The sequence below is a fragment of the Mobula birostris genome, chromosome 14 (genome assembly GCF_030028105.1).
Source record: "Mobula birostris isolate sMobBir1 chromosome 14, sMobBir1.hap1, whole genome shotgun sequence".
NCBI classification, from domain to species: Eukaryota; Metazoa; Chordata; class Chondrichthyes; order Myliobatiformes; family Myliobatidae; genus Mobula; species Mobula birostris.
The window spans coordinates 54,323,144-54,347,287 of NC_092383.1; the positions used below are offsets into that span (position 1 = coordinate 54,323,144).

General features: G+C 40.4%; 1 protein-coding gene across 1 annotated transcript in view; it reads right to left on the reverse strand.

Annotated features, from left to right (window-relative positions):
- Nucleotides 1–23,899, reverse strand: part of LOC140209913 (NADH-cytochrome b5 reductase 1-like) — a 42,566-nt gene extending 18,667 nt beyond the window's left edge. The window contains exons 1-6 of the mRNA XM_072278575.1: nucleotides 23,791–23,899; nucleotides 11,867–12,016; nucleotides 11,713–11,785; nucleotides 7,527–7,633; nucleotides 2,907–3,036; nucleotides 201–284 (exon numbers count right to left, since the gene is read on the reverse strand). Coding sequence (XP_072134676.1) covers nucleotides 201–284; nucleotides 2,907–3,036; nucleotides 7,527–7,633; nucleotides 11,713–11,785; nucleotides 11,867–12,016; nucleotides 23,791–23,805 — 559 coding nt within the window. The 5' untranslated portion in view covers nucleotides 23,806–23,899. The remainder of the gene's footprint in view (nucleotides 1–200; nucleotides 285–2,906; nucleotides 3,037–7,526; nucleotides 7,634–11,712; nucleotides 11,786–11,866; nucleotides 12,017–23,790) is intronic.
- Nucleotides 23,900–24,144: the final 245 nt, after the last annotated feature.

Sequence of the window (24,144 nt, forward strand, 5' to 3'; positions counted from 1 at the left end):
CCTCCATTATCTATTTTAAGAAAGAAAACAATTTACTTCAAATCCCATTTCAGTATATAGAACTGTAGGAAAATTTCAATTTGTATTAAGAGCTGTAAGTTAACATAAGTGACAATCATCACAATTACTTCACAGGCTTGCATCAAATTTGCACATCAGTTTTCAAAACTCCAGCAGCAATGGCATTTCCAATTACCTACCAGATCCACCTGCAATCATGCCAAGTTTTCTTGCAAACTTGTCTTCAGGGGGTGATTTCTTGTCAGGCTGGATGCCAAATTTGCCTGCAAAGAGAACAACATTGATGAACTGTTTCTTTACCACTATCCTTGATGTCATAATCAAATCAAATTTGTAGTCTCAATAAAATTGTACGGAGTCAGCTGCATGTAATGTATCAACCAATCCTTTTGCCTAGACTTACAGAGATAACAACTTTGTTTGAAGGTTTTTGCTTTGTTTGCACCTCTATGGTGGAGGATTACAAATACCCGGGGATACCAATTGACAATAAACGGGACTGGTTAAAGAACATTGAGGCTGTCTACAAGAAGGGTCAGAGCCGTCTCTATTTCCTGAGAAGACTGAGGTCCTTTAACATCTGTCGGACAATTCTGAGGATGCTCTACGAGTCTGTGATGGCCAGTGTTATCATATTTGCTGCTGTGAGCTGGGGCAGCAGGCTGAGGGTGGCAGACACCAACAGAATCAACAAACTCATTCGTAAGGCCAGTGATGTTGTGGGGATGGAACTGGACTCTCTGACGGTGGTGTCTGAAAAGAGGATGCTGTCCAAGTTGCATGCCATCTTGGACAATGTCTCCCATCCACTACATAATGTACTGGTTGGGCACAGGAGTACATTCAGCCAGAGACTCATTCCACTGAGATGCAACACTAAGCGTCATAGGAAGTCATTTCTGCCTGTGGCCATCAAACTTACAACTCTTCCCTTGGAAGGTCAGACACCCTGAGCCAATAGGCTGGTCCTGGACTTATTTCCTGGCATTTACATATTACTATTTAATTATTTATGGTTTTATATTGCTTTATTTATACTCTATTCTTGGTTGGTGCAACTGTAACGAGAACCAATTTCCCTCGGGATCAATAAAGTATGACTATGACTATAATGAAGTTCATGTCTCAGTGTTAAATTTCTAACTTCAGCTGGCATACAGAAGTTGAAAACATAGTAGATGTAAGGCTAAACGTTTTCTCAGAAGAGCAACAAGTTCTGATTGTTCCTAAATCACAGCCTTAAAACAGGCTAGAATGCAAGCAGTCGTGTAATTTTAGGAGCAATAACAGGCAATATATGAATGAGAGTAAATAGGTGCGGGCTATTCACCTTGTATATCTACTCCATCATTCAATATGATAGTTAATCTTTGATTTTGTGCTAATTTTGTGCAATAACCCTATCTTCCCCCTTCCACCCAATACCAAATTTTTAAAGTTTTGAATATATTCAGTAATTAAGCCTCCACACTAAGGACATGACCCACCCAGCCAACACACTTTTTGTCCCTCTTCCCTCCAGGAGAAGGTTCAGGAGCTTGAAGACTCGTACGGCCAGATTTGGGAACAGTTTCTTTCCAACTGTGATAAGACTGCTGAACAGAACCTGACCCAGATCTGGGCCATACCCTCCAAATATCTGGACCTGCCTCTCAGTTTTTTTGCACTACCTTACTTTCCCTTTTCTATTTTCTATTTATGATTTATAATCTAAATTTTTAATATTTACTATCTATTTATACTCCAGGGAGCACGAAGAGCAGAATCAAATATCGCTGTGATGATTATACTTTCTAGTATCAATTGTTTGGCAGCAATAAAGTATAAAGTATAGCCCTCTTGGGTCAAGTATTTCAAAGATTCACGACCCTCTGAGTGAACATGACTCATTCAACTATAAACAATTAAGGAGTGGAAAGCTAGTGGAAAGCATACCAATTAGCAAATGTTAAGTTTTTTAAATATAGAGGTAAGTTATCGCATTTTTATAGGGATATATCTCCCTACTGTGATAGGTGTAACAATGGAGAAGCTTCACTTATTCGTATGTTTTGGACGTGCCCAAGTCTTGGAAAATATTGGAAGGAAGTATTCCAAACTTTTTCTGTACTCCTTTTACTGCCCTATTTGGTATTGTTAAAAGGAAAGATATCACTTTGAAGACATCTGATCTGTACATTCTGGCTTTTATCTCTCTTATGGCTAGCAGGGCGTTTTTGTTTAAATAGAAGGATGCTATTCTGCCTAATCATGTTCAGTGGTTACGGGATGTTATGGCATGCCTAAGTTTAGAAAAGATTTGTTGTTCAATTTCTGAATCTAACCAAGATTTTCAAAATTTGAGGCGGCCGTTTTTCAATTATTTTCATAATCTTTGACTTCTTGTTAAAGTACAGAAGTTGGTTAATAGTATATTTTATTATCTGATTAAGTTTTATTTTCTTTTTTCTCCCCAAACAGCTTCGACTTTGGTAGTGGGTGTAGATCTTTTTTTTTAATAAAATTGTTTATATTCCAATATACGAATTAATATAATCCATATGAATATAGAGTAAGGAGTTCACTAATGTGATTCAATATACTGTACCTGGTATTATTATATTTTTTCTTTTGTTTTATAATATGTATTCTCTTGAACTCTGTGTTCTTCTATATAGAAATCAATAAAAAAATATTGGAAAAGAAATATAGAGCTTCCCAGACAAATCAACTTGTTATCCACAGATGTGTGGCCCAATCCCTCATGGACATTGAGGGCTAGGGATAATTACATTAAACCTGTATTGAACCCCAGTCCGACTGTTCTCAGTGTGCTGCTCTGAATGCCGTATTATAGAAAGTTCCCCAGTGTGTGTGTTTGAATGAATTACAAATGCAAATTTCACCTTTTCCATTATAAATGAGTAATCCACCTGGGCCTCTGAAATTGATAGTATCCCCAGTCTTCAGATCTTCCAAGTACTGAGACATCTTTCCACCTTCAGGGAATTTAGGATGTACTCCTTTAAAATATATCTACAGAAAAAAGATGAACTTATGAGCTTAGAAGGGTTAAGTCTAAAAAAAAACATAGATCAGAGAATATACAGACCCTTCAGTCTATGATGTTTTTAAACAAACTCCAAGATCAATCTAACCCTTCCCTCCCACATAGGCACATGGATAAAAAAAGAGGGCTATCTAAGATTCCCTTATAAATCTCTGATCTATCTGCCTCTACCACCACCACAGCATCGTATTTCACACACATGCCAGTGTTTAAAAAAAACACCTTTGATATTCCCAATTCTTTCCTCCAAACACCTTAAAGTTACGTTCCCTTTTTTGGGCACATCTGCCCAGTGGAAAATGTTTCTGGGTGTCCACTGTATCTATGCCTTTTATAGTCTTGTACACCTCGTAAGTCGCCTCTCATCTTCCTTCACTCCAAAAAGAAAATCCTTAGTTCACACAACCTATCCCAATAAGACGTGCTCTAATCCACTCAGCACCTGGTAAATCTCAAGAGCTGCAACATTACCTCGTGGCTCTTGAACTCAGAGCCCTGATTAATGAAGATGGACACACCATACACCTTCTTAACTATCCTATCAACTTGCACTGCAACTTTGAATGACCAGTGGATTTGAACTCCAAGATCCCTCTGTTCCTCAACACTTAAGAATCCTGCCATTAACCTTGTACTCTGCCTTCAAGTTCGTTCTTCCAGTGAAGCACTTCAAGTTTCCAGATTGAACTCCATCTGACATTTCTCAACCCAGCTCTGCATCTTACTGTCCTATTGTTACTTATGACAACCTTCTACACTGTCCACAATTCCATCATCTTTTGTGTCATTCTCAAACTTATTAACACACCCTTCAACTTCCTCATCCAAGTCACTTATATAAAAAAATTCAAAGAGCAGGGGCCCCAGACAGATCTCTATGGAACACCACTGGTCACTGACCTACAGGCAGATAATGCCCCATCTACTACCACCTTCTGTGGGCAGGCCAATTTTGAAACCACGCAGCCAAGTTTCCCTAGATCCCATGACACCCGAGTTAGCCTACCATGGGTACCTTGTCAAATGCCTTACTAAAATCCATATACATCACATCCACTGTTCCTCTTTCAATCTGTTTTGCTACTTCTTCAAAGAATTCAATCATTCTCGCGAGGCATGACATGCCCCTCATGAAGCCATTTAGCTATTGCTAAATAGATTATGCTTCTCCAATGCTTGTAAATCCTGTCTCCAAGAATCCTCTATTTGCCCACCACTGATGTAAGATTCACTGGTCTATAATTCCCAGGCTTACCTTACTACTTTTCTTGAACAAAGGACTAACATTTGCCACTCCCCAATCTTCTGATATTCCCACTGTGGCCAGTGAGGATGCAAAGATAATCAAAGATGCAGCAATTTCTTCTCTCGCTTCCCATAGTAACCTGGGGTACATCACGTCTGGCTCAGGACTCAACAAAAGTTCCAGCAATCCTTTCTTAATGTCAACATGTTCCAGCATAAGAGCCTGTTTTACATTGTCCTCACAAACAACAAGGTCCCTCTTGCTGGTGAATACTGAAGCAAGGTATTCATTAAGGACCTCTCCTATCTCCTCCAACAGCAGGCACGTATTTCCTCTTCTATCCCTGACTGGCTCTACCGTTCACATACAAGAAGAACCTCTTGGGGCTTTCCTTAATCGTACTCACCAAGGTCTTCTCATGCCCCCACCCAGCCAGCCCCAAGTCCATTATAAAGCTCCCTCTAAAGCCCTGCCTGATCCTTAGTTCCTAAAGCTCAACTATGCTTCTTTCTTCCTCTTGACTAGATATTCCACATTTTGTGAACTACAGTTCTTTTATCCTACCATCCTTTCCCTGCCTCAATGGCCAAATCTACCCAGAATCCCAGGTAGGTATTCACTAAACAACCTTCACATTTCCTTTGTGGATTACCCTGATTACATTTATTCCCAATTTACACTCTCAAGTTCCTGCCTAAAAGCATTATAATTCACCCTTCTCCGTTTAAATACTTGTCCTTACTATCTGCTTTTATCCCTGTCCGAGGCTATGGTAAAGATCACAGATGGTGGCCATCGTCTCAGAAATGCATACCCACTGAGAGATCCCACACCTGACCAGGTTCATTGTTTAGTACCAGATCCAGTAAGGCCTCTCCTCCAGTCAGCCCGTCTACATACTGTGTCAGGAATCCTTTCTGGACACCTAACATAATCCACCATATCTAAACTTTTTGTACTTAGGAGGTGCCAATCAATATTTGGGAAGTTGAAGTCATCATGACAACAACATTGTTTTTTTTTTGGCATCTTTCCAAAATCTGCATCGTAATATCTCTGTTGCAATTGGTACTGTTTCTGTAGAATTATCCCAACATTGCTCCCGTCCTGTTCCCTCCATGGTGTTCTCCATTTCTGTAGCTTTGATACTGCTTTTGAAGAGGTGTCATTTCTGATGATAAGGAGCTAAAAATCAAGAAACTGAGTTAGCTACTCCAATCTAACACTAGCTCTGAATTATAGGGAATCACAAAATGTGAAGCAGTACTCTCATTACTTAATTACGGTTCAAAGCAACTATAAATCCTGAGGACCAGCAATAAAACATGTATTAACACCAGCATACCATCATAGCACAGTTCACAAGTGTGTAATGTTTCTTGGATAGTTGTGGTGAAACCAATGTAACATTAGTTGAAGCTGTTGCACGCAGCCAAATTATTACTGATTACCGAAACATCTGCATCTTTAACGAGTGGTCTTCAATCTGAAGTTTTTTTTAAAACAGCAATTAAATGAACTTTAAAATATACATTTATGACTCAATTAAACTGAAAATGTTATACTGGCTACAAATTTTGAGTGTTAGGACTTAAATTAACACAAGCTGAAGTTGTTTCATTTCTAAAGAACATTTCAATTTACTATTTTTCAACAACGTAAACTTAATTCATTTTTTTAATTATATGCAAAGAAGAACATGCATTCATTTAATGCATTCAAATGGAGCACAATGTTAATAGGACTACTTGTCTCCCTGGGTATTATATTGCAACTTAAATTTAGTTATCCTTGAAAAACTGAAATGATCAAAATTTGAATTAAAAATTGTTTAATTTAAAAATCTCCACTATTAGGATTTAGCATATTAATTATGGCGAATGAAATTTAATTCAGACGAGCGTGAGGTGCTGCACTTTGGGAGGTAAAATACAAGAGAAAAGTATCAGTACCCTTAACAACGAAATCTTGAGGTATCAAAATCCATAGCTCCCTGAAAATGGCAACACAAGTCGATAGGATAGTAAATGCAGCACATGGCATACTTGCCTTCATTGGGTGGGATGTTGAGTATAAAAGTAAGGAAGTCATGCCGCAGCTATATAAAGCTTTGGTTAGGCCACATTTAGAGTACTTTATACAATTCTGGTTACCACACTATCTAAAGGCTTTGGAGGGGGTATAGAAGAAGGTTACCATTATATTATATGGATTACAGCATATTAGTTATATGGAGAGTTTGGACAAACTTGGATTGTTTTTCTCAATAGACAGAACTATTTAAAATTATACTAGGCATGACTAGAGTTCTCCCCAAACTCCCACACATCCAGGAGTGGAAAAGTTAAAGGTCAGAGGATACAGGTTCACAGGCTTAAAGTGAGAGGGGCAAAAAAAAGTTGCTTTTTTTAAAAAAAGGAACAATGATAGTGCCTGGAACGTGCTTCCAGGATAGGCGGAAGCAGATTTTATGTTTTAGAGGTATTTGGATATGCATGTAAACAAACAGGGAATACAAGACAACTAGTGTAGGCTCGTGGGACTAGATAGTTTGGCATTGTTGGTACGTCTGTACTTTGATGTTGTACATAATTAAACCCACAGGAAATAACAATCCAGCATTTAAAGATAAAATTATTACATCACCTCGGTACCATAGTAAAATTTTGTTAACATATCCAGCAAGGAAGTGGGCTCAGTTTGATAATATGACACAAGTCCAGCAAAGGGTACTGCCTTTGAATCACTCATTTTGAGAAAGAGGCAATATTAATTTGGAGAACACATGGAGCAAAAGAAGGACAGAAGCCAGGTTGTTGATTTTGTGTGCAGACAAAATGTAGAGGGTAGCTTCATAAATACAAGATATTCCACAGATGCTGTAAATACAAAGAACACACAAAATGCTGGAGGAACTCAGCAGGTTTATGGAGAGGATCCAGTTGACGTACCAGGCCAAAACCTATCATCAGAACTGGAAAGGAAGGGGGAAGAAGCCAGAAAAAGGTGGGGAAGGGAAAGGAGTACAAGCTGGAAAGTGATAGGTGAGCAGCAGAGATCACATAGGGAGTAGCGAGTAAGGTTGAAGATTTTCCAGTCAAGGACTTAACTTTCTAGATTCAAATTCAATTTTGCTATGGTTACAGAATGTAAAGGAAATGATGGATTATATGCTCATTGAGAAGGAAAAGGAATATAAACAAACATTACCTTCACAACAATATCAACATAACCCTTTTCATCATCACTGGTAACTGGAGTATATGGTCGCACAACAAGGCTTCCATCAATTCTGGCAGAAAGGTACACATGTTTTCCTGCAATTGAAATTCTCAAATCAAACTAAAATTTAAACTAGGATCACAATTGAAGTAATAACGAGCAGGCCAATGGAAGACGGCTTTAAAACAGGTGACGGATCAGGCTTGACTTTGTTCTCAAGTATGGCAGGCCCACTGAAAAATCAGTTTAGATACTGATCTAAAAATAAACACATGAGCAAGTAAGTTCCTGCATAAACACGGAAGTAGAACAGGAGTGTCACTGGCACAGTAGAGACAGGCAAACCCAAAAAAAACTGTGGGATATAATTTCCTCATCTGTATCCAGGGTTTGGAATTTTCTTATATTATTAGTTTTCTATCAAGTATAACAAAGGCTAGAGGATTTTATTCTTAAGAACCCAAAGTGAGATGTCCAGATGGCTATGCTTAAAGGAACACCATTACCAAAACCTCTCCAATCCAAGCCTGGGATACAAGTATATTTTATATATTAACATATTAAAGCTTTTTCCTACAATGCAATTCTTACACATGGATTTTGTGCAGTCCGGGTAAAAAAAACAACAGAAAGAGATGTAGGTGCTGGAAACCATGCAGTTCGGACACAAAGTCATAATGCAAAAATTGCAAACTTCTACAACAGTAAGATGCCAGTTCTGCTTGGCTATCAAAAGCAGCAACCTTTTTTCAATGGGTGTCTTTGATTGCAGTACTGCACAGGTGCAGTAGAAGCATTCTCATGCAAATCTGGTGTTGAGCTTTAAAAAACCAGTCTCTATAAGAGTGGTACCATCTAGCAGAGCGGTCATCATGGCAGTGGTGGATAGAGTGATCTGAGTCAGAGTGGTAAAGTTTTGACTCAACAGGGCGTCAGCAAGAACAGGTGGAGGCAAGATAAGTAGGTTAGTTAATTTCTCATTTCTTATTTCCTTTTTCCTATTTAACTCTTGAGAGAATGGGGACATGTCTATAGGACCAGTGTTCTGTCCTGGGTGTCAGATCTCCCCGAAGGCCACATCTGTACCAGGTGCATTGAGATGCAGCTCCCTAGAGAACGTGTTAGGGAACTGGAGCTGCAGCTCGATGACATTCAGCCTGTTAGGGAAAGTGAAGAGCTGACAGACAGGAGCTACAGGGAGGCAGTCACTCCAAGGCTACAGGAGACAGATAAATGGGTGACTGAGAGGAGTGGGAAGGGAGAATGTCAGATAGTGGAGAGCACAGCTGTGGCCATCCCCCTCAACAGTAAGTACTCAGTTTTGAGTACTGTTGGGGGTGGTGGGGGGGGGAAGGGAATGACCAACCTGAGGGAAGCAACAGCCACCATGCCTATGGCACTGAGTCTGGCCCTGTGGCTTAGAAGGATAGGAACTGAAGAGGACGGCAGCAGTGATGGGGGTTCTATAGTTAGGAGGTCAGAAACACAGGCAATTCTCGGATGCAAAAAAACAAACACTTTTGGTAGTTTGCCTCCGAGGTGCCAGGGTTGGTGATGTTTCTGAACGCATCCACAATATCAGGAAAAGGAGGGTGAGCAGCCAGAAGTCGTAGTACATACTGCTACCAACTACATAGGTAGAAGAAGGAAGGAGGTTCTGGAAACAGAATATAGGGAGTTAGGAAGGAAGCTGAGATGCAAGACCTCAAGGATATTAATCTTGGGATTGCTGCCCATGTCATGTGACAGTGAGATAGGAATAGAATGAGGTGGCAGATAAATGCGTGGCTGAAGAATTGGAGCAGCGGGCAGGGATTCAAGATTTCTGAATAATTGGGATCGCTTCTGCAGTAGGTGTAATCTGTACAAAAGGGACGGGTTGTACTTAAATCCGAGGGGGACCAATATTCTTGCAGGCAGGTTTACTAGAGCTGTTGGGAGTGGTTTAAACTAATATGGCAAGGTGATGGGAACTAGAATGATAGAGCTGAGGATGAGCCAGCAGGTTTACAAGAAAGTGATGGGTATAACATAAATAAGGAAGGACAAGCTAATGATTGGGTACAAATACAGACAGAGCAGAGTTAAATTGTACCAGAGGCAAAATTCGAAAGGATGAAGAACGCAGGACTGAAGGTGTTGTATCTAAATGTGTGTAGCATTTGGAATAAGGTGGACAAACTTGTGACACAATTAGAGATAGGTCCGTATGACATTTTGGGCATCACTAAATCATGGCTGAAAGGAGGCCATAGTTGGGAGCTTAACAAAGGATATAACTTGTATCAAAATAACAGGTATGTGGCTCTGTGGGTAAGAGATGGAACTACATCTTTAGAAAGAGGTGACATAGGGTCAGAGAATGTTGAATCTTTATGGGTGGAGTTAAGAAACTGCAAGGGTAAAAAATACCATTGTGAGAATCATAGATAGCCCTCCGAACAGTAGCGAAGATGTGGGGTTGAGATTGCAAACGGAGCTGGAAAAGATGTAATGAAGGTAATGTCACAATTATAATGGGGGACCAATGTACACGGGGATTGGGAAAATCAGGTTGGTGTAGGATCGCAAGAGGGAGTTTGTTGAATGCCTACAAGATGACGTTTTAAAGCAGCTTGTGCTTGAGCCTACTAGGGGAAGGTCATCTTAGATTGGGTGCTGTGCAATAACCCAGATCTTATTACAGAGCTTTAACATAAAGGAATCCTTAGAAGTCAGTGTTCAGTCACACTGCAATTTCAGAGGGAGAAGCACAAGTCACACGTATCAGTATCACAATGGAATAAAGGTAGAGGCCTAGGTAGTGCTTAGGAAGTAATGCGATTGCAGCAGGACTTTGACAAATTGGAAGAATGGACAAAAAAAGTGGTAGGTGGAATGCAGTGTTGGGAAATGTATGATAATGCATTTTGGTAAAAGGAACAATAAAGCAGACTATCATCTAAATGGGGAGAAAATTCAGAGGTGCAGAGGGACTTAGGAGTCCTCGTGCAAGAGTCCCAGAAGGTTAATTTACAGGTTGAGTCTGTGGTAAAGAAGCCAAATGCAATGTTGGCATTTTAGCGAACAGAGCAGCGGACACCCCTGCTGAAATCTGGAGGAAAACACACAGAGGATGCAGAGGGGGATCACAAAGGCGAGGAAAGAGGACCGGGTCGAGACAACAGAGACTTATGGAGAAGAGGAGTTCAGTGGGTAATAAAATGGACGAGTTCACGGCACTAGCCAGGAGTCAGAGAACATTTCGGAAGTGCAGTGTTATGTGTTTTACTGGAACTGGGCTGCACGAGGACATACCCGATCAAAACTTTTCCATGGACGGCTTCCAGACCGTTCGGGCTGACTGGAAGTGCAGTGAGAGCGGTAAGCGTAAAGGAGTTGGGGGCTTGCTGTTCTGGTTAACGTTTTACCCAATTTCCCTCGGGATCAATAAAGTATATCTATCTATCTATTTCAAGGGGAATAGAATATAAAAGCAAGGAGATAATCTTGAGGCTTTATAATACACTAGTTAGGCTGCACTTGGAGTACTGTCAACAGTTTTGAGCCCCATATCTCAGAAAGGATGTGTTGTCCAGAGGAGGTTCACGAGGATGATTTCAGGAATGAAAGGAGCGTTTTGCAGCTTTGAGCCTGTTCTCACTAGAACTTGAAGAATACGGGAGGATTCTCATTGAAACCTACTGAATGTTGAATGGACTAGATAAGGTGCACGTGGAGAGGACGTTTCCTATGGTGGGGTATCCCGAACTAGAGGGCACAGCCTCAAAATTGAGGGACAACCTTTTAGAACAGAGGCAAGGAGGATTTTTTTTTAGCAAGAGAGTAGTACATCTGTGGAATGCTCTGCCATACACTGCAGTGGAGGCAAAGTCCATGGGTATATTTAAAGGAGAAGTTGAATTTCCTACTTGTTCAGGGCAAAAGGATAAGTCAAGAAGACAGGTGTATGGAGTTGAGTGGGATCTGGGATCAGCCATGATGGAATGGTGGACCAGACTTGATTGGCTGAATGGCCCAATTCTGCTTCTATGTCTTATGGTCTTATGATATTATCAGGTGAAAAATATTTGTCACACAGAAGGAAATTACAAACGGTAGAATAAATGAATCAAACTGCTCCCATGAAGTCTAAAGCAATAACGCTATTCAAATCTCAATTTCATTAACTTACCCACAGGCAAACCAAGAATGTGACTCGCTGAAGGAAGGGCAAAGCGAAACTTCCTAGTGTCATGACTCACAATCTGTTGTGAAAGGAAAACCAAGTGACTATTTCACAAATTTATTCAGTAGTTAAAGTCTGAACACTCAGTTATCCCATTTACCTCTTTATCTATTAGTCGCAGAGGGTACTTCTCATTGGGATCTTGCAACGTAACCTTAGGTTTCTTTTTTTTGGACAATACGTAACGGCCAACAACAACTCCAACTGTTGTTAAGAAAATGGCGCCAAATGCAATGAGCACTCCTGAGGTCTGTAAGACAATGGTATTTCATGGCAACAAGAAAAATAAGCATAGTGTTTTATTAATACTTTAAAGCCCTAGTACAAATTGATGCATTACTTGACAGTGGCAAACTTAACCTAAAGCATTACCCAAGAATAGAACTAATAAAACAAATAACAAATATTAAAAATCAATGCTTGTCTACTACAAACATTCATGAGATTTTCTTTGCCATCAACATCTCAACTTTACGTGAAGGCGCAGACTCATACACCAGTGAGGTACAGCTGAGCTTCAAGGAACATTGTTGCATTTTGCACAATTTAATTTGGTTCTGCAAAAAGCTTTTGACAAATGCTCCACATAAGCAAATATGAACTTGGAAAATTAGTGCATCTTGTGAATCACCATTGGATCAGAATTCTGTATTGCCCTCAAATTCAAAATACAGTAAACTGACTAACTGTATCAACTGTCATATCCAAATACATGAACAATTCAGTCCCAAAAATATGAAATGTACTCAACTACAGTTAAAGTTTGTGAAGTTAAAGAATAGTCTAAGTTTTGTAATCAGTACAGAAATTATGTGCTTGCCACTGATTTTGAAGAAAGCTGTCCCAATATTGAGCCATCTCTGGTATGGATTTCATCTCGAAAGGAGTGGCAGTTCATCCCTTCAGTCTAACATCTTTGATATCAACCAGAGACTTTTTCAAGATTTTCAGATAGCAAAGCAGGAAGGAAAAATTATTTTATATTAAAAGGTTAGTAGTATACAAGATTAAAAGAGAAGTGATAAGAAATAGACTAAAGGGATTCACAATCTAGGCAAGAAAAATTAGATTCTTAATGGCCAGAGTTTGCCACGCAAAATATTGCTTGGTCTATTTAAAAACTGATTAGTATATCAAAATTTAACAGCTTTGTTTAACAGCAATGTCAGTTCATTGATACTGACGTTAGCAGATTCAATTTGCAACAAAGACCAAGTAAAACAGAATCATTAAAAGCAACTTTAAGGTTTTTTTGACAAACCAAGAGTTACAGATGTTAGAAAACTAAAACAAAAACAGAATGAAGGAAATACTCAGCAGGCCAGGCCATATCTATGGAAAAAGACTCAAGAGTTCCAGGTTGGAGAAACTTTGCCACATTACCTGAAATATTAGCCATTTTCCTCATACCACAGATCCCTATTTTCGCTTAAAATTTTCACAGTAACATACAGTCCTAGTTTTGCATTAATTACTCAAAAAGAGGTCTGATCTTTATCCAAGTCACAGTAATAGACAAAAAATTCTGCGCAATAACACAAACAATTGTACTACTTCTTGTCAATACTAAGTAAACAATTTAAACAATCCCAGTCTAGGTTCAAAAAGTACATGAACCTCTGGGGTAATGCTTTCTACAGAATCTGTTTGTAGGTTTTGTATGGAAGAATGGCCTAAAATTCCTCGTGCAAGTCTGATCAGCAGATATATATACAGGCCAATATCCTTGCAGGGAGGTTTGTTAGTGCTATTGGGGAGGGTTTAAACTAGATTTGCAGGAGGATGGGAACCAGAGTGCCAGAGCAGATAGTGGAGCGGGGGTGAAAATAAATGATGCTAAAAGTTCATGCAAAGTCACAAATAGAAGGGTTGTGTGTGGTGGTAATAATCTTCTGAGGTGTGTCTATTTCAATGCAAGGAGTATTGTGGGGAAGGCTGACGAGCTGAGGGCGTGGATTGACACATGGAATTACGACATTATAGCCATTAGTGAAACTTGGCTACAGGAGGGGCAGGACTGGCAGCTTAATGTTCCAGGGTTCCGACGTTTCAGACATGATAGAGGCAGAGGAATGAAGGGTGGGGGGGGGGGGTGAGGTGGCATTGCTAGTCAGAGAAAATGTTACAGCAGTGCTCAGGCAAGACAGATTAGAGGGCTTGTCTACCGAGGTCATATGGATGGAGCTGAGAAACAGAAAAGGTATGAACACATTAATGGGGTTGTATTATAGACCACCCAACAGTTAGTGAGAATTGGAGGAGCAAATCTGCAGAGATAGCAGACAACTGCAGGAAACATGAAGTTGTGATAGTAGGGGATTTTAATTTTCCACATATTGATTGGGGCTCCCATACTGTTAAAGGTTTAGATGGGTTAGAGTTTGTAAAATGTGTTCAGGAAAGTTTTCTAAATCAACATATAGAGCTACCAACTAGAGAGGATGCAATATTAGATCTATTAGGAAACAGGTTAGGACAGCTGACGGAAGTGTGCGTAGGGGAACACTTTGGTTCCAGTGATCATAACACCATTAGTTTCAACTTGATCATGGATAAAGATAAAGGCGGGAGGAGAAGATGGCAGCGCAACGCAGCCCTCCGGTGAAATGATATCTTATCTGTTAAATAGGAGCTGTGGACAATTCTGATTTGATGGAGACAGACGTGAAAGCACAGAGGAACATCTGGAGAAATTTCTGAAATGCCGGTTCACTGCCGCTGTTACTGCGCGATCGAGAATCTTTCGGAGGGAAGGCCTCAAAATCCCCAGCTTTGCCTGCTGCTGGCGACCGAGGCTGAGGTCAAAGCGTTCGGATAGAAATGGTGCTCGGTATTCGGTGTCGGAGGGCTGATCGGAGGCTCAAAGTTTTTGGACGACTCAGTCGGACTGTGGTCGGGCATGGCAGGGAGAGTTTTCTTCCTTCTCCCGTCTGCGTGAGATGTGGGACATTCGAGAGACTTTGAACTTTTTTACTGTGCCATGGCCTGTTCTTCATCAAGTTATGGTATTGTTGCACTGTTGTAACTATAAGTTATAATTATGTGGTTTTTGTTAGTTTTTCAGTCTTGGTCTGTCCTGTGTTTCTGTGATATCACACCGGAGGAATATTGTATCATTTCTTAATGCATGCATTACTAAATGACAATAAAAGAGGACTCCGTGTCCTCATAATCTAATGTAATCTGGTCCTCCGGTTGAGGTTCTAAACTGGAAAAAGGCCAAATTTGAAGAAATGAGAAAGGATCTAAAAAGCATGGCTTGGGACACGTTGTTCTCTGGCAAGGATGTGATTGGTAAGTGGGAGGCCTTCAAAGGAGAAATTGAGAGTGCAGAGTTTGTATGTTCCTGTCAGGATTAAAGGCAAAGTGAATAAGAAACCTTGAGTCTCAAGGGATATTGGAACTCTGATAAAGAAGAGAGAGATGTATGACATATATAGGAAACGGAGCAAATAAGGTGCTTGAGGAGTATAAAAAGTGCAATAAAATACTTAAGAAAGAAATCAGGTGGGCTAAAAGACATGAGGTTGCTTTGGCAGTCAAGGTGAAGGATAATCCAAAGAGCTTCTACAGGTATATTAAGAGAAAAAGAATAGTAAGGGATAAAATTGGTCCTCTTGAAGATCAGAGTGGTCGGCTATGTACGGAACCAAGAGAAAGGGGGGAGATCTTAAGTGGGTTTTTTGTGTCTGTATTTACTAAGGAAACTGGCATGGTGTCAATGGAAATAAGGCAAACAAGTAGTGAGGTCGTGGAACCTATACAAATTGAAGAGGAGGTACTTGTTTTTTTGAGGCAAATCAGAGTAGATAAATCCCCAGGAGCTGATCGGGCACTCCCTCAGACCTTGAAGGAGACTAGCATTGAAATTGCAGGGGCCCTGGCAGATATATTTAAAATGTCGGTATCTATGGGTGAGGTGTCGGAGGATTGGACTCATGTTGTTCCGTTCTTTAAAAAAGGCTCGAAAAGTAATCCAGGAAATTATAGGCTGGTAAATTTGATGTCGGTAGTAGGTAAATTATTGGAAGGAGTACTAAGAGATAGGATCTACAAGTATTTGGATAGACAGGGACTTATTAGGGAGAGTCAACATGGCTTTGTGCATGGTAGGTCATGTTTAACAAATCTATTAAGAGTTTTTCGAGGAGGTTACCAGGAAAGTGGATGAAGGGAAAGCAGTGGGTGTTGTCTACATGGACTTCAGTAAGGCCTTTGACAAGGTCCCGCATGGGAGATTAGTTAGGAAAATTCAGTCGCTAGGTATACATGGAGAGGTAGTAAATTGGATTAGACATTGGCTCAAAGGAAGAAGCCAGAGAGTGGTAGTGAAGGATTGCTTCTCTGAGTGGAGGCCTGTGACCAGTGGTGTGCTACAGGGATCAGTGCTGGGTCCATTGTTATTTGTCATCTATATCAATGATCTGGGTGATAATGTGGTAAATCAGATCAGCAAATTTGCTGATGATACACAGATTGGAGGTGTAGTGGACAATGAGGAAGGTTTTCAAAGCTTGCAGAGGGATTTGGACCAGCTGGAAAAATGGGCTGAAATATGGCAGATGGAGTTTAATACAGACAAGTGTGAGGTATTGCACTTTGGAAGGACAAACCAAGGTAGAACAAATAAGGTAAATGGTAGGGCACTGAGGAGTGCAGAACAGAGGGATCTAGGAATACAGATACAAAATTCCCTAAAAGTGGTGTTGTAGGTAGATAAGGTCGTAAAGAGAGCTTTAGGTACATTGGCCTTTATAAATCAAAGTATTGAGTATAAGAGTTGGAATGTTATGGTGAGGTTGTATAAGGCATTGGTGAGGCTGAATTTGGAGTACTGTGTGCAGCTTTGGTCACCAAATTACGGGAAGGATATAAATAAGGTTGAAAGAGTGCACAGAAGGTTTACAAGGATGTTGCCGGGTCTTGAGAAACTGAGTTACAGAGAAAGGTTGAATAGGTTAGGACTTTATTCCCTGGAGCGAAGAAGAATGAGGGGAGATTTGATAGAGGTATATAAAATTATGATGGGTATAGATAGAGTGAATGCAAGCAGGCTTTTTCCACTGAGGCTAGGGGAGAAAAAAAAAACCAGAGGACATGGGTTAAAGGTGAACGGGGAAAAGTTTAAAGGGAACATTAGGGGGGGGCTTCTTCACACAGAGAGTGGTGGGAGTGTGGAATGAGCTGCCAGATGAAGTGGTAATGCGGGCTCACTTTTAACATTTAAGAAAAACTTGGACAGGTACATGGATGAGAGGTGTATGGAGGGATATGGTCCAGGTGCAGGTCAGTGGGACTAGGCAGAAAAATGGTTCGGCACTGCCAAGAAGGGCCAAAAGGCCTGCTTCTGTGCTGTGATGTTCTATGGTTCTACAGGAAATGTTTGGTGGAGATTATTGCTGCTAAAAGGAAGTTCTACTAGTTATTAAGTATAAAGGTTCACATACATTTTCCAGCATTGACTGTGAATGATTAAACAATGTGCTCAATAAAGATATGTAAAGTACAAATGTCTGTGTGTTATTAGTTTAGGCAGATTGTGTTTGTCTATTATTGTCATTTAGATGAACAGCAGACCACATTTAATGATTAATGCAGGAAACAAGATTACTGTAAAGGGGTCACAGACTTCTTGCAACCATATATCCAAGTTACTGACTATTTCGTCGTACTTTCATGAATATTACAACATCCTCATCTGGGCCAACATATAACTCTGAATAGGAGAATAGTATCTAAATGAATTTCAACTATCTAAAATATGCTGCATATTTGTAGCTCTCCTGTGGGCTCGTTAACCAAGTCACATCACACTACCGAGACAGAAAAGTGATATTGGTCAATAATTAGAGCAGGGTTTCTCAACTTGGGCTCTGTGAGAGGTTGCTCGGGGTTCCACAATAGATTGTGAAAAACATTGCTCTTTGAACGTGTGATGCATGATGCTAGTACTCACAATGGTGGGCAGTGATCGAGTGGATCTGTTAACAATCTCGTTAGAGGTCCCTCAGCTCAGTATGGCAGTGTGCAGTAGGACCACGTTTATTTAGTTGAGATAGTTTAGTTGTTCTGATAGGGGAGGCCGTTGTTAATTGGCAAGTGCTGTATTGCATGGGGGAGGACGGTAGGCCGATGAGGAGTGTGAAGTGTGTTTTCTGAGCATTGAATGGACTCGCCCATTTTTATATTTTATTAACACCTGTGTTTTACAAACGTAAATGGGGTTTTACATGGACTGGTGATCCAAGTTGTCCCATTCCATTGTGCCTAGTCTGTGGCAAACTACTTACAAATGCTGCAATGGCTCCAGCAAAACTGAAAAGACACGCAACTACAAAACCCAATCATGACTCATAAAAGTGCTGATTATTTTGAACAGCTATTGAAATCTCAAAACAAACATTTGTTAATAGTCACAAAAACACCCAGGAAGCAAGTTATTTAGTAGCTCAAATTATTACCCAGAAAAGGAAACATCACACAGCTGATGAAAACCTAACAATGCCAGTATGTAAAATTATAGTGGATAAAATGCTAGGACAAGCTGCAGTACAAGAAATTGAAAAAGTTTCACACTCAATGATGATGGCTGCTTCTTCACTTGCGAAGATCAGGAAGGAAGAGTCCTCAGGAACGCCGGCATGATCGCTGGTGACTACAGAGGCCAATTCTGGATCTGCAGACTCTGGAGCAGTAGGGACACAGGAACAGTTGGGATGCAGATGCTTGGGTAGTAGGATCCTCTTCTCATCACCATTTGTTCTTCTGGATTCCTCAAAATTCTTGGCTGCTCCATGGATCGGTGTTCTCCAGAGGTCTCTGTCACAAGCCAGCGGCTGCCACTCGTTGAGCTCAATATTTGCCTGAGAGAACTGCTGCTCAAGTTGGTCTCTGTATCTCTTGCACAGGGCACCATGATCTCTCTTGCCCCGAGAGAGTTCTCCGCAGAGCACTGCTTTCAGTAACCTGAAGTTGTCCATGCGAGACACGTAGCCAGACCAGCAGAACTACCTCAGCAGCAAAGTGGCTTCAATGCTTGGAACTCGAGCCTTCTCCAGGACCTTGCTGTTGGAGACACAGCTCTGCCACTTGATACCCATGGTGGAGCGGAGGCGGCACTGATGGAGCACTCCAGCAACTGGATTTGCTTGCGGTATAACACACAGGCTTCAAAGCCGTACAGCAGTTTTGTGATGACAACAGCCCAGTACACCTGGATTTTTGTGGACAGACACAGCTGGTTGTTCTTCCACACATTTCTGAAGCCGCCCGAAGGCATTGCTAGCTCTGGCGAGTCAACTCTCAATATTCCTTACTGCCATAGGTCATTGGAGATGATGCTGCCCAGGTAGGTGAACTGCTCAACTGTGGTGAGAGAGTGTTCGTCAATAGTGATCAGAGGTCAGTTGTAAATGCCACAAGGGGGCTTCTAATGGAGGATCATTGTTTTCCTTCAGACTGACCATTAACCTGAAAGCCCTTGCAGCCTTGGCTAACTATGACTGCAGCCTGCAGCACATACTCTGTGTGCATGAGAAGAACACAAAGCTCAAGAATGGGCTCTTGCATGGTTTTTGTTCAGGCGAGAAGGCGGCACTCTCAAACAGTGCAAGTCGACGTATTGATGACATGTCACATGATGCTGAAGAGGTTGTGTGAGATAAACTGAAATACAACAGCTTCTCTATCCAGGTTAATGAGTCAACAGATTTCACCAATGTCATGTTTTAGCATTTGTAAGATTTGTAAATGACGCTGAAATTCAAGAAAACTTTTCCTGTTGCAAAGAGCTGCCCGAAACAAGCAAAGGTCAAGATATATTTAATCAAAAGCAAGAGAAAATCTGCAGATGCTAGAAATCAAAACAACACATACAAAATGCTGGAGGAACTCAGCAAGCCAGGCAGCATCTATAGAAAAAAGTACAGCCAAGGTTTTGGGCCAAGACCCTTTGGCAGGATATGTTTGGTCTTCATAACTGGAAACAAGGAGTCTATCTTGGAGGAACTGTGTTGGCATCTGTACTGACGGTGCCCCAATGGTTGATTTCAGGAGAGGATTAATCCTTTGTTAAAAAATAAATAAAATCCTAATGTTGTCACAACACACTCCAAAAGCTGGAGGAACTCAGCATACTGCTTTCTTCAGAGGTGTTGATATCAAAAACTCCAGATGAAATGAAAGCAATTCTGGATGCTGCTACAAAAATGGTTAACTTTATTTAAAAAAAAGACCAGTTCACGCGAGAATGTTTAAAAACTGTGAAAACATGGACCAAGAGCACACCAATCTTCGGCTACATACAGAAATCCAGTGGTTTAGCAGAGGAAGAGTGTCTGAGCTGAAGGGAGAGTTGCAGGCGTACTTACAAGAAAATAGTAGGCCAGATTTTGCAGAGGCAGAATGGATGCAGAAACCAGCCTACTTTGCATTTTTCATCATATGAACGAGTTGAACAAGTCTCTGTAAGTTTTGACTTGAAGTGACAATTCTTGAAATGTTTTCACTGCTGCTCGGGCTTGAGAGTGAGGAAGGATCAGAAAGTCTCAAATCTTATTGAAAACCAGCTGGAAAAACTGCAGAACAAAATTGAACAGTATTTTCCCTTCTTTCAACACAAGTATATGACTGGCTGAGGGACCCTTTCTCTGAATTTTTTGCTCAGTCTGAGAACTTGTCTTTGACAGGAAGAACTTTGTGAGATGCAGTCTGATCATGCACTCAAGATGAGATTTTCTGACCTGTCCATTGATGTTCTGGATTTCTGTGAAAGAAGAGCATCCTGCCATTCATAAGAAAGCAATGAGCATTTTGCTGCAGTTTTCAAATTCTTATGTGTAGGCAAGCTTTTCCTTGTTTAGCAAACATCACATCTCATTTCAGTTGAAGGTGAAATCCATGTGTGTTCATCTCAAGTTCGACCCAGAATTGAGTATTTGCGCAGCAAAAAAACAAGCAGCACAGGTTTCATATGTCACTTAGTAAGAAAATGTTTTTTCAAAGTCTTGTATTAAAGTGTCTTTGGCAATATTTTTATTCATATTGTTTTGGCTTATGGTTTTTAATAACCTTACTATTGAACATTATCAATAAATTTTCATATTGTAAATAGCATGAATAAAAATCAATTTATAACCTTTATTTAAATTAAATCTACCGAGCCTACTTTTAGAAATATTAAATACCATTTTGGCTTAAGCCAGATATTTAACACAAATTTATTATATTTGCCTTATGAGTTTTTAAAAATTATGAAAGGAAAGAAAAATTAATTTCAAGAAAAATAAGCTAAGCTTAACTACCTGTTTTTTTTTCCAAGAAAGGTTGGCTAAAAACTCATTCTCTACTCAAAAGAGCACTGACAATTATTTTTGGATTATTACATCTACAACTTACCGATCATACTAATGTACTGGGTGCTGTAGATTTAATAATTTTTACACAAGCTTTTTGAGACCTGAAAATTACTTCAAAGGTTCCTCCAGGGCAAAAAGGTTGAGAAAGGCTGAATCAGAGGATACATAATTGACTTGTGGAATTAAATGAACACAAGGACAATTTCTTTTTGCACTATTATAGAACTCCACAGCAGTGGAAGAGAGAAATTACCTGTATATTATGGAAAGTTGCATTTAAAGCCTGCTGGCCAAGTTAACTGAATATTTCATTTAGAAACAAACAGTACTCACTTGTCAGGCTAAAACTAATTCTAAACACTGCTTTGGCCAGAACATTTATTTAATTCCAACTTATTTTTCAATATCAACTTACCCAAACCTAATAAACTTTCCAATCAGTACACTGTACAAAAATCTGAATTTTCAGCAACATCTCTTTATTTAGAATGTCTGCAAAGTTAAGATTAGTAATAGAATGGAAAGTTGTATGAATTCCATTTTGCATTTTCCTTGACCACAGCTTACAAAATTTCTCTGCCCAAGTACGTCAACATTAGCAGTCAGTTATTCTCAATGACATGTAAAAACACTAAAGCCTAACAACCAAAGCCTGCTTTGGACTTTGTCAATACTTTCACATCTTTTGGTGTGTGGTTTTTGAATCCATTAAGCAGCTATAGACCCCAAGTTCATTTCAAAAGACCTATTAAACTTCCAAACTGGTTGAATAATATTGTTGAATTTTAAATTGGAATCAGTGAAATAAAATGTAAGGTGGTATTGAATTGAATTGATGATATCCACCAAAGTAGTTCTTTGCCTGACCATATCTCCATAAACTTAACTGCAAGATTAGTTTTTTTATTTTCTAATCGCCTACCAAAATTAGATAAAAACACTTGGGTCTACAAATATTTTTCTGCGCTGAGGCAAATTCAGATGATGCTACTTTTAGTCCTACCCCCAAAGAAAATCTTGAAGCTAATTCTTTTGCATTTACTTTAGTGCAGGTAATACAAATAACAGCATTGATACTTCCAAGTTGTTACATGAATTTATAAGCACTGTCCCAAAGTAAAATTTCTAGAAAATCTCCGATGTTTCACAGGACATATACTGCCTGATGCCAAACAAAAAATGACTGCAGGATGAAGCAGATTTTATTTGGCAGACAGCCAGGCACACACAACCAACTAACTTGTACAAATCATTATTTATTATAAAGGCTTACTTTTGAAGCCCTTAATCTTAATCATAAAAACTAACCCTACGTCACTAATATTGAACCCTAAATAAAAAGCTGGAAAGATGCAAAAGGTCAGTCAAACCTTGGTCAGATACTGTTGCTGTTTATTTTTGTGAAGGCCTTCCAGAATCAAGTTAAAAATGAAAGGCAGTTTACATTGTCCAGGTGGCTGCCAGCTGCAAGAGGATGAAAGCAAATTAACCACAGATAATTCGTAGAAGCAAGTAGGACATGTTAATGTTGCTTTTATTCGTTTATATGTGGACGCTGGTGAGCCAGGATTTTGAATTAAGTTTGCCTTTGATGGTGAAAGCATGATAACAATGCTCCTAGCTTAGCAGTACTAACATGTTAGATCCAGCAAAAATCTTCATTTCCAAATGTGAAGTAGGATTGAGTAGAGCTTGGGAGGTGGCGATATTTCCATTTTACCTTATAGGCCAAACCAAATAACTTGCAGGATTAAACACAAAACAAAGTATTGAATCTATTTTCTACATACTGGTAGGAAAATAGTTACAGCAAAGACGACTGACTGGGATTGCTGAAAGTCAGCATCGACTTGGTGGGCCAAATGTCCCACACTAAGGAAATAGGAGAAAGTGCAAAATATAAACATTAATTGCAAAGCTTAATCAAAATAAGCAGTCCTCACCACAAACACACCCCTGGAAATACTGTACCTTGTCCAATCGAGTTTAAAATTAGTATCAGGATTACTATTTCCATTAGCAGTTCCAGCAGAAATTCTACTACAAACAATAGTATCTTCCAACTGCTGTAGGTTATTAATATCAGTAGCATTATCTTACGTAAACGCAAGTACCATTCCTTACATAACCACCTTCAATTATAATTAGCTTCAAGAAAATGAGCTAAAGTTTAGCTGTAAACACGAGGTAACCTGCAGATGCTAGAATTTCAAGCAACACACATAAAAATTGCTGGTGAACGCAGCAGGCCAGGCAGCATCTGTAGGAAAAGGTACAGTCGACGTTTCAGGCCGAGACCCTTCGTCAGGACTAACTGAAAGAAGAGTGAGTAAGGGATTTGAGAGTGGAAGGGGGAGGGGGAGGTCCGAAAAAAATTAGCTGTACTCTCATAATCCATCCACTAGTCACATTACCAATTACGTATTTTTGTACAAAGAAGCATTATCTTCCAATTTACCAAAATGGGTTTGGTACTGACAAAATATACCATTTTCCAATGTTATTGATTGAACGCCCCGCCCTCTTCCCTTAACCCACCCTGCCCATCCTTAGGGCCCAAGAAATTCTTATCCTTGCCCAGTCCTCGCCCAACCCCAGCCACCCCAGTCTTGGCGAAGAAGCAACGACCATAAAACCAAATACTCCGCTAAACTCCGCGTCTGCTCACCAGTGAGTACGCCATGACCGCCCTGCCGAGCCCAGCTGCACCGCGCACCAATCCGGCGTCACCCCGCCTCGCGCACCGACGACCCGGCGTCAACCCGCTTCGCACGCCACACATGCGCACTCCCAAAGTCGGACGCCGAGCCGAGCCGAGCCGCACCGCGCACCAATCCGGCGTCACCCCTCCGCCTCGCGCGACACACATGCGCACTCCCAAAGACGGACGCCGAGCGGAGATCGCGTCACAGACAGAGCGGGCGGTAGCCGTAGCCGCTTTTGCAGACGGAGAACCGAGGACTACGGTGGAGCAAACCACGATAAAGTTTGTTATAGTGTGTCTGTGCCATGGGTCTGATGT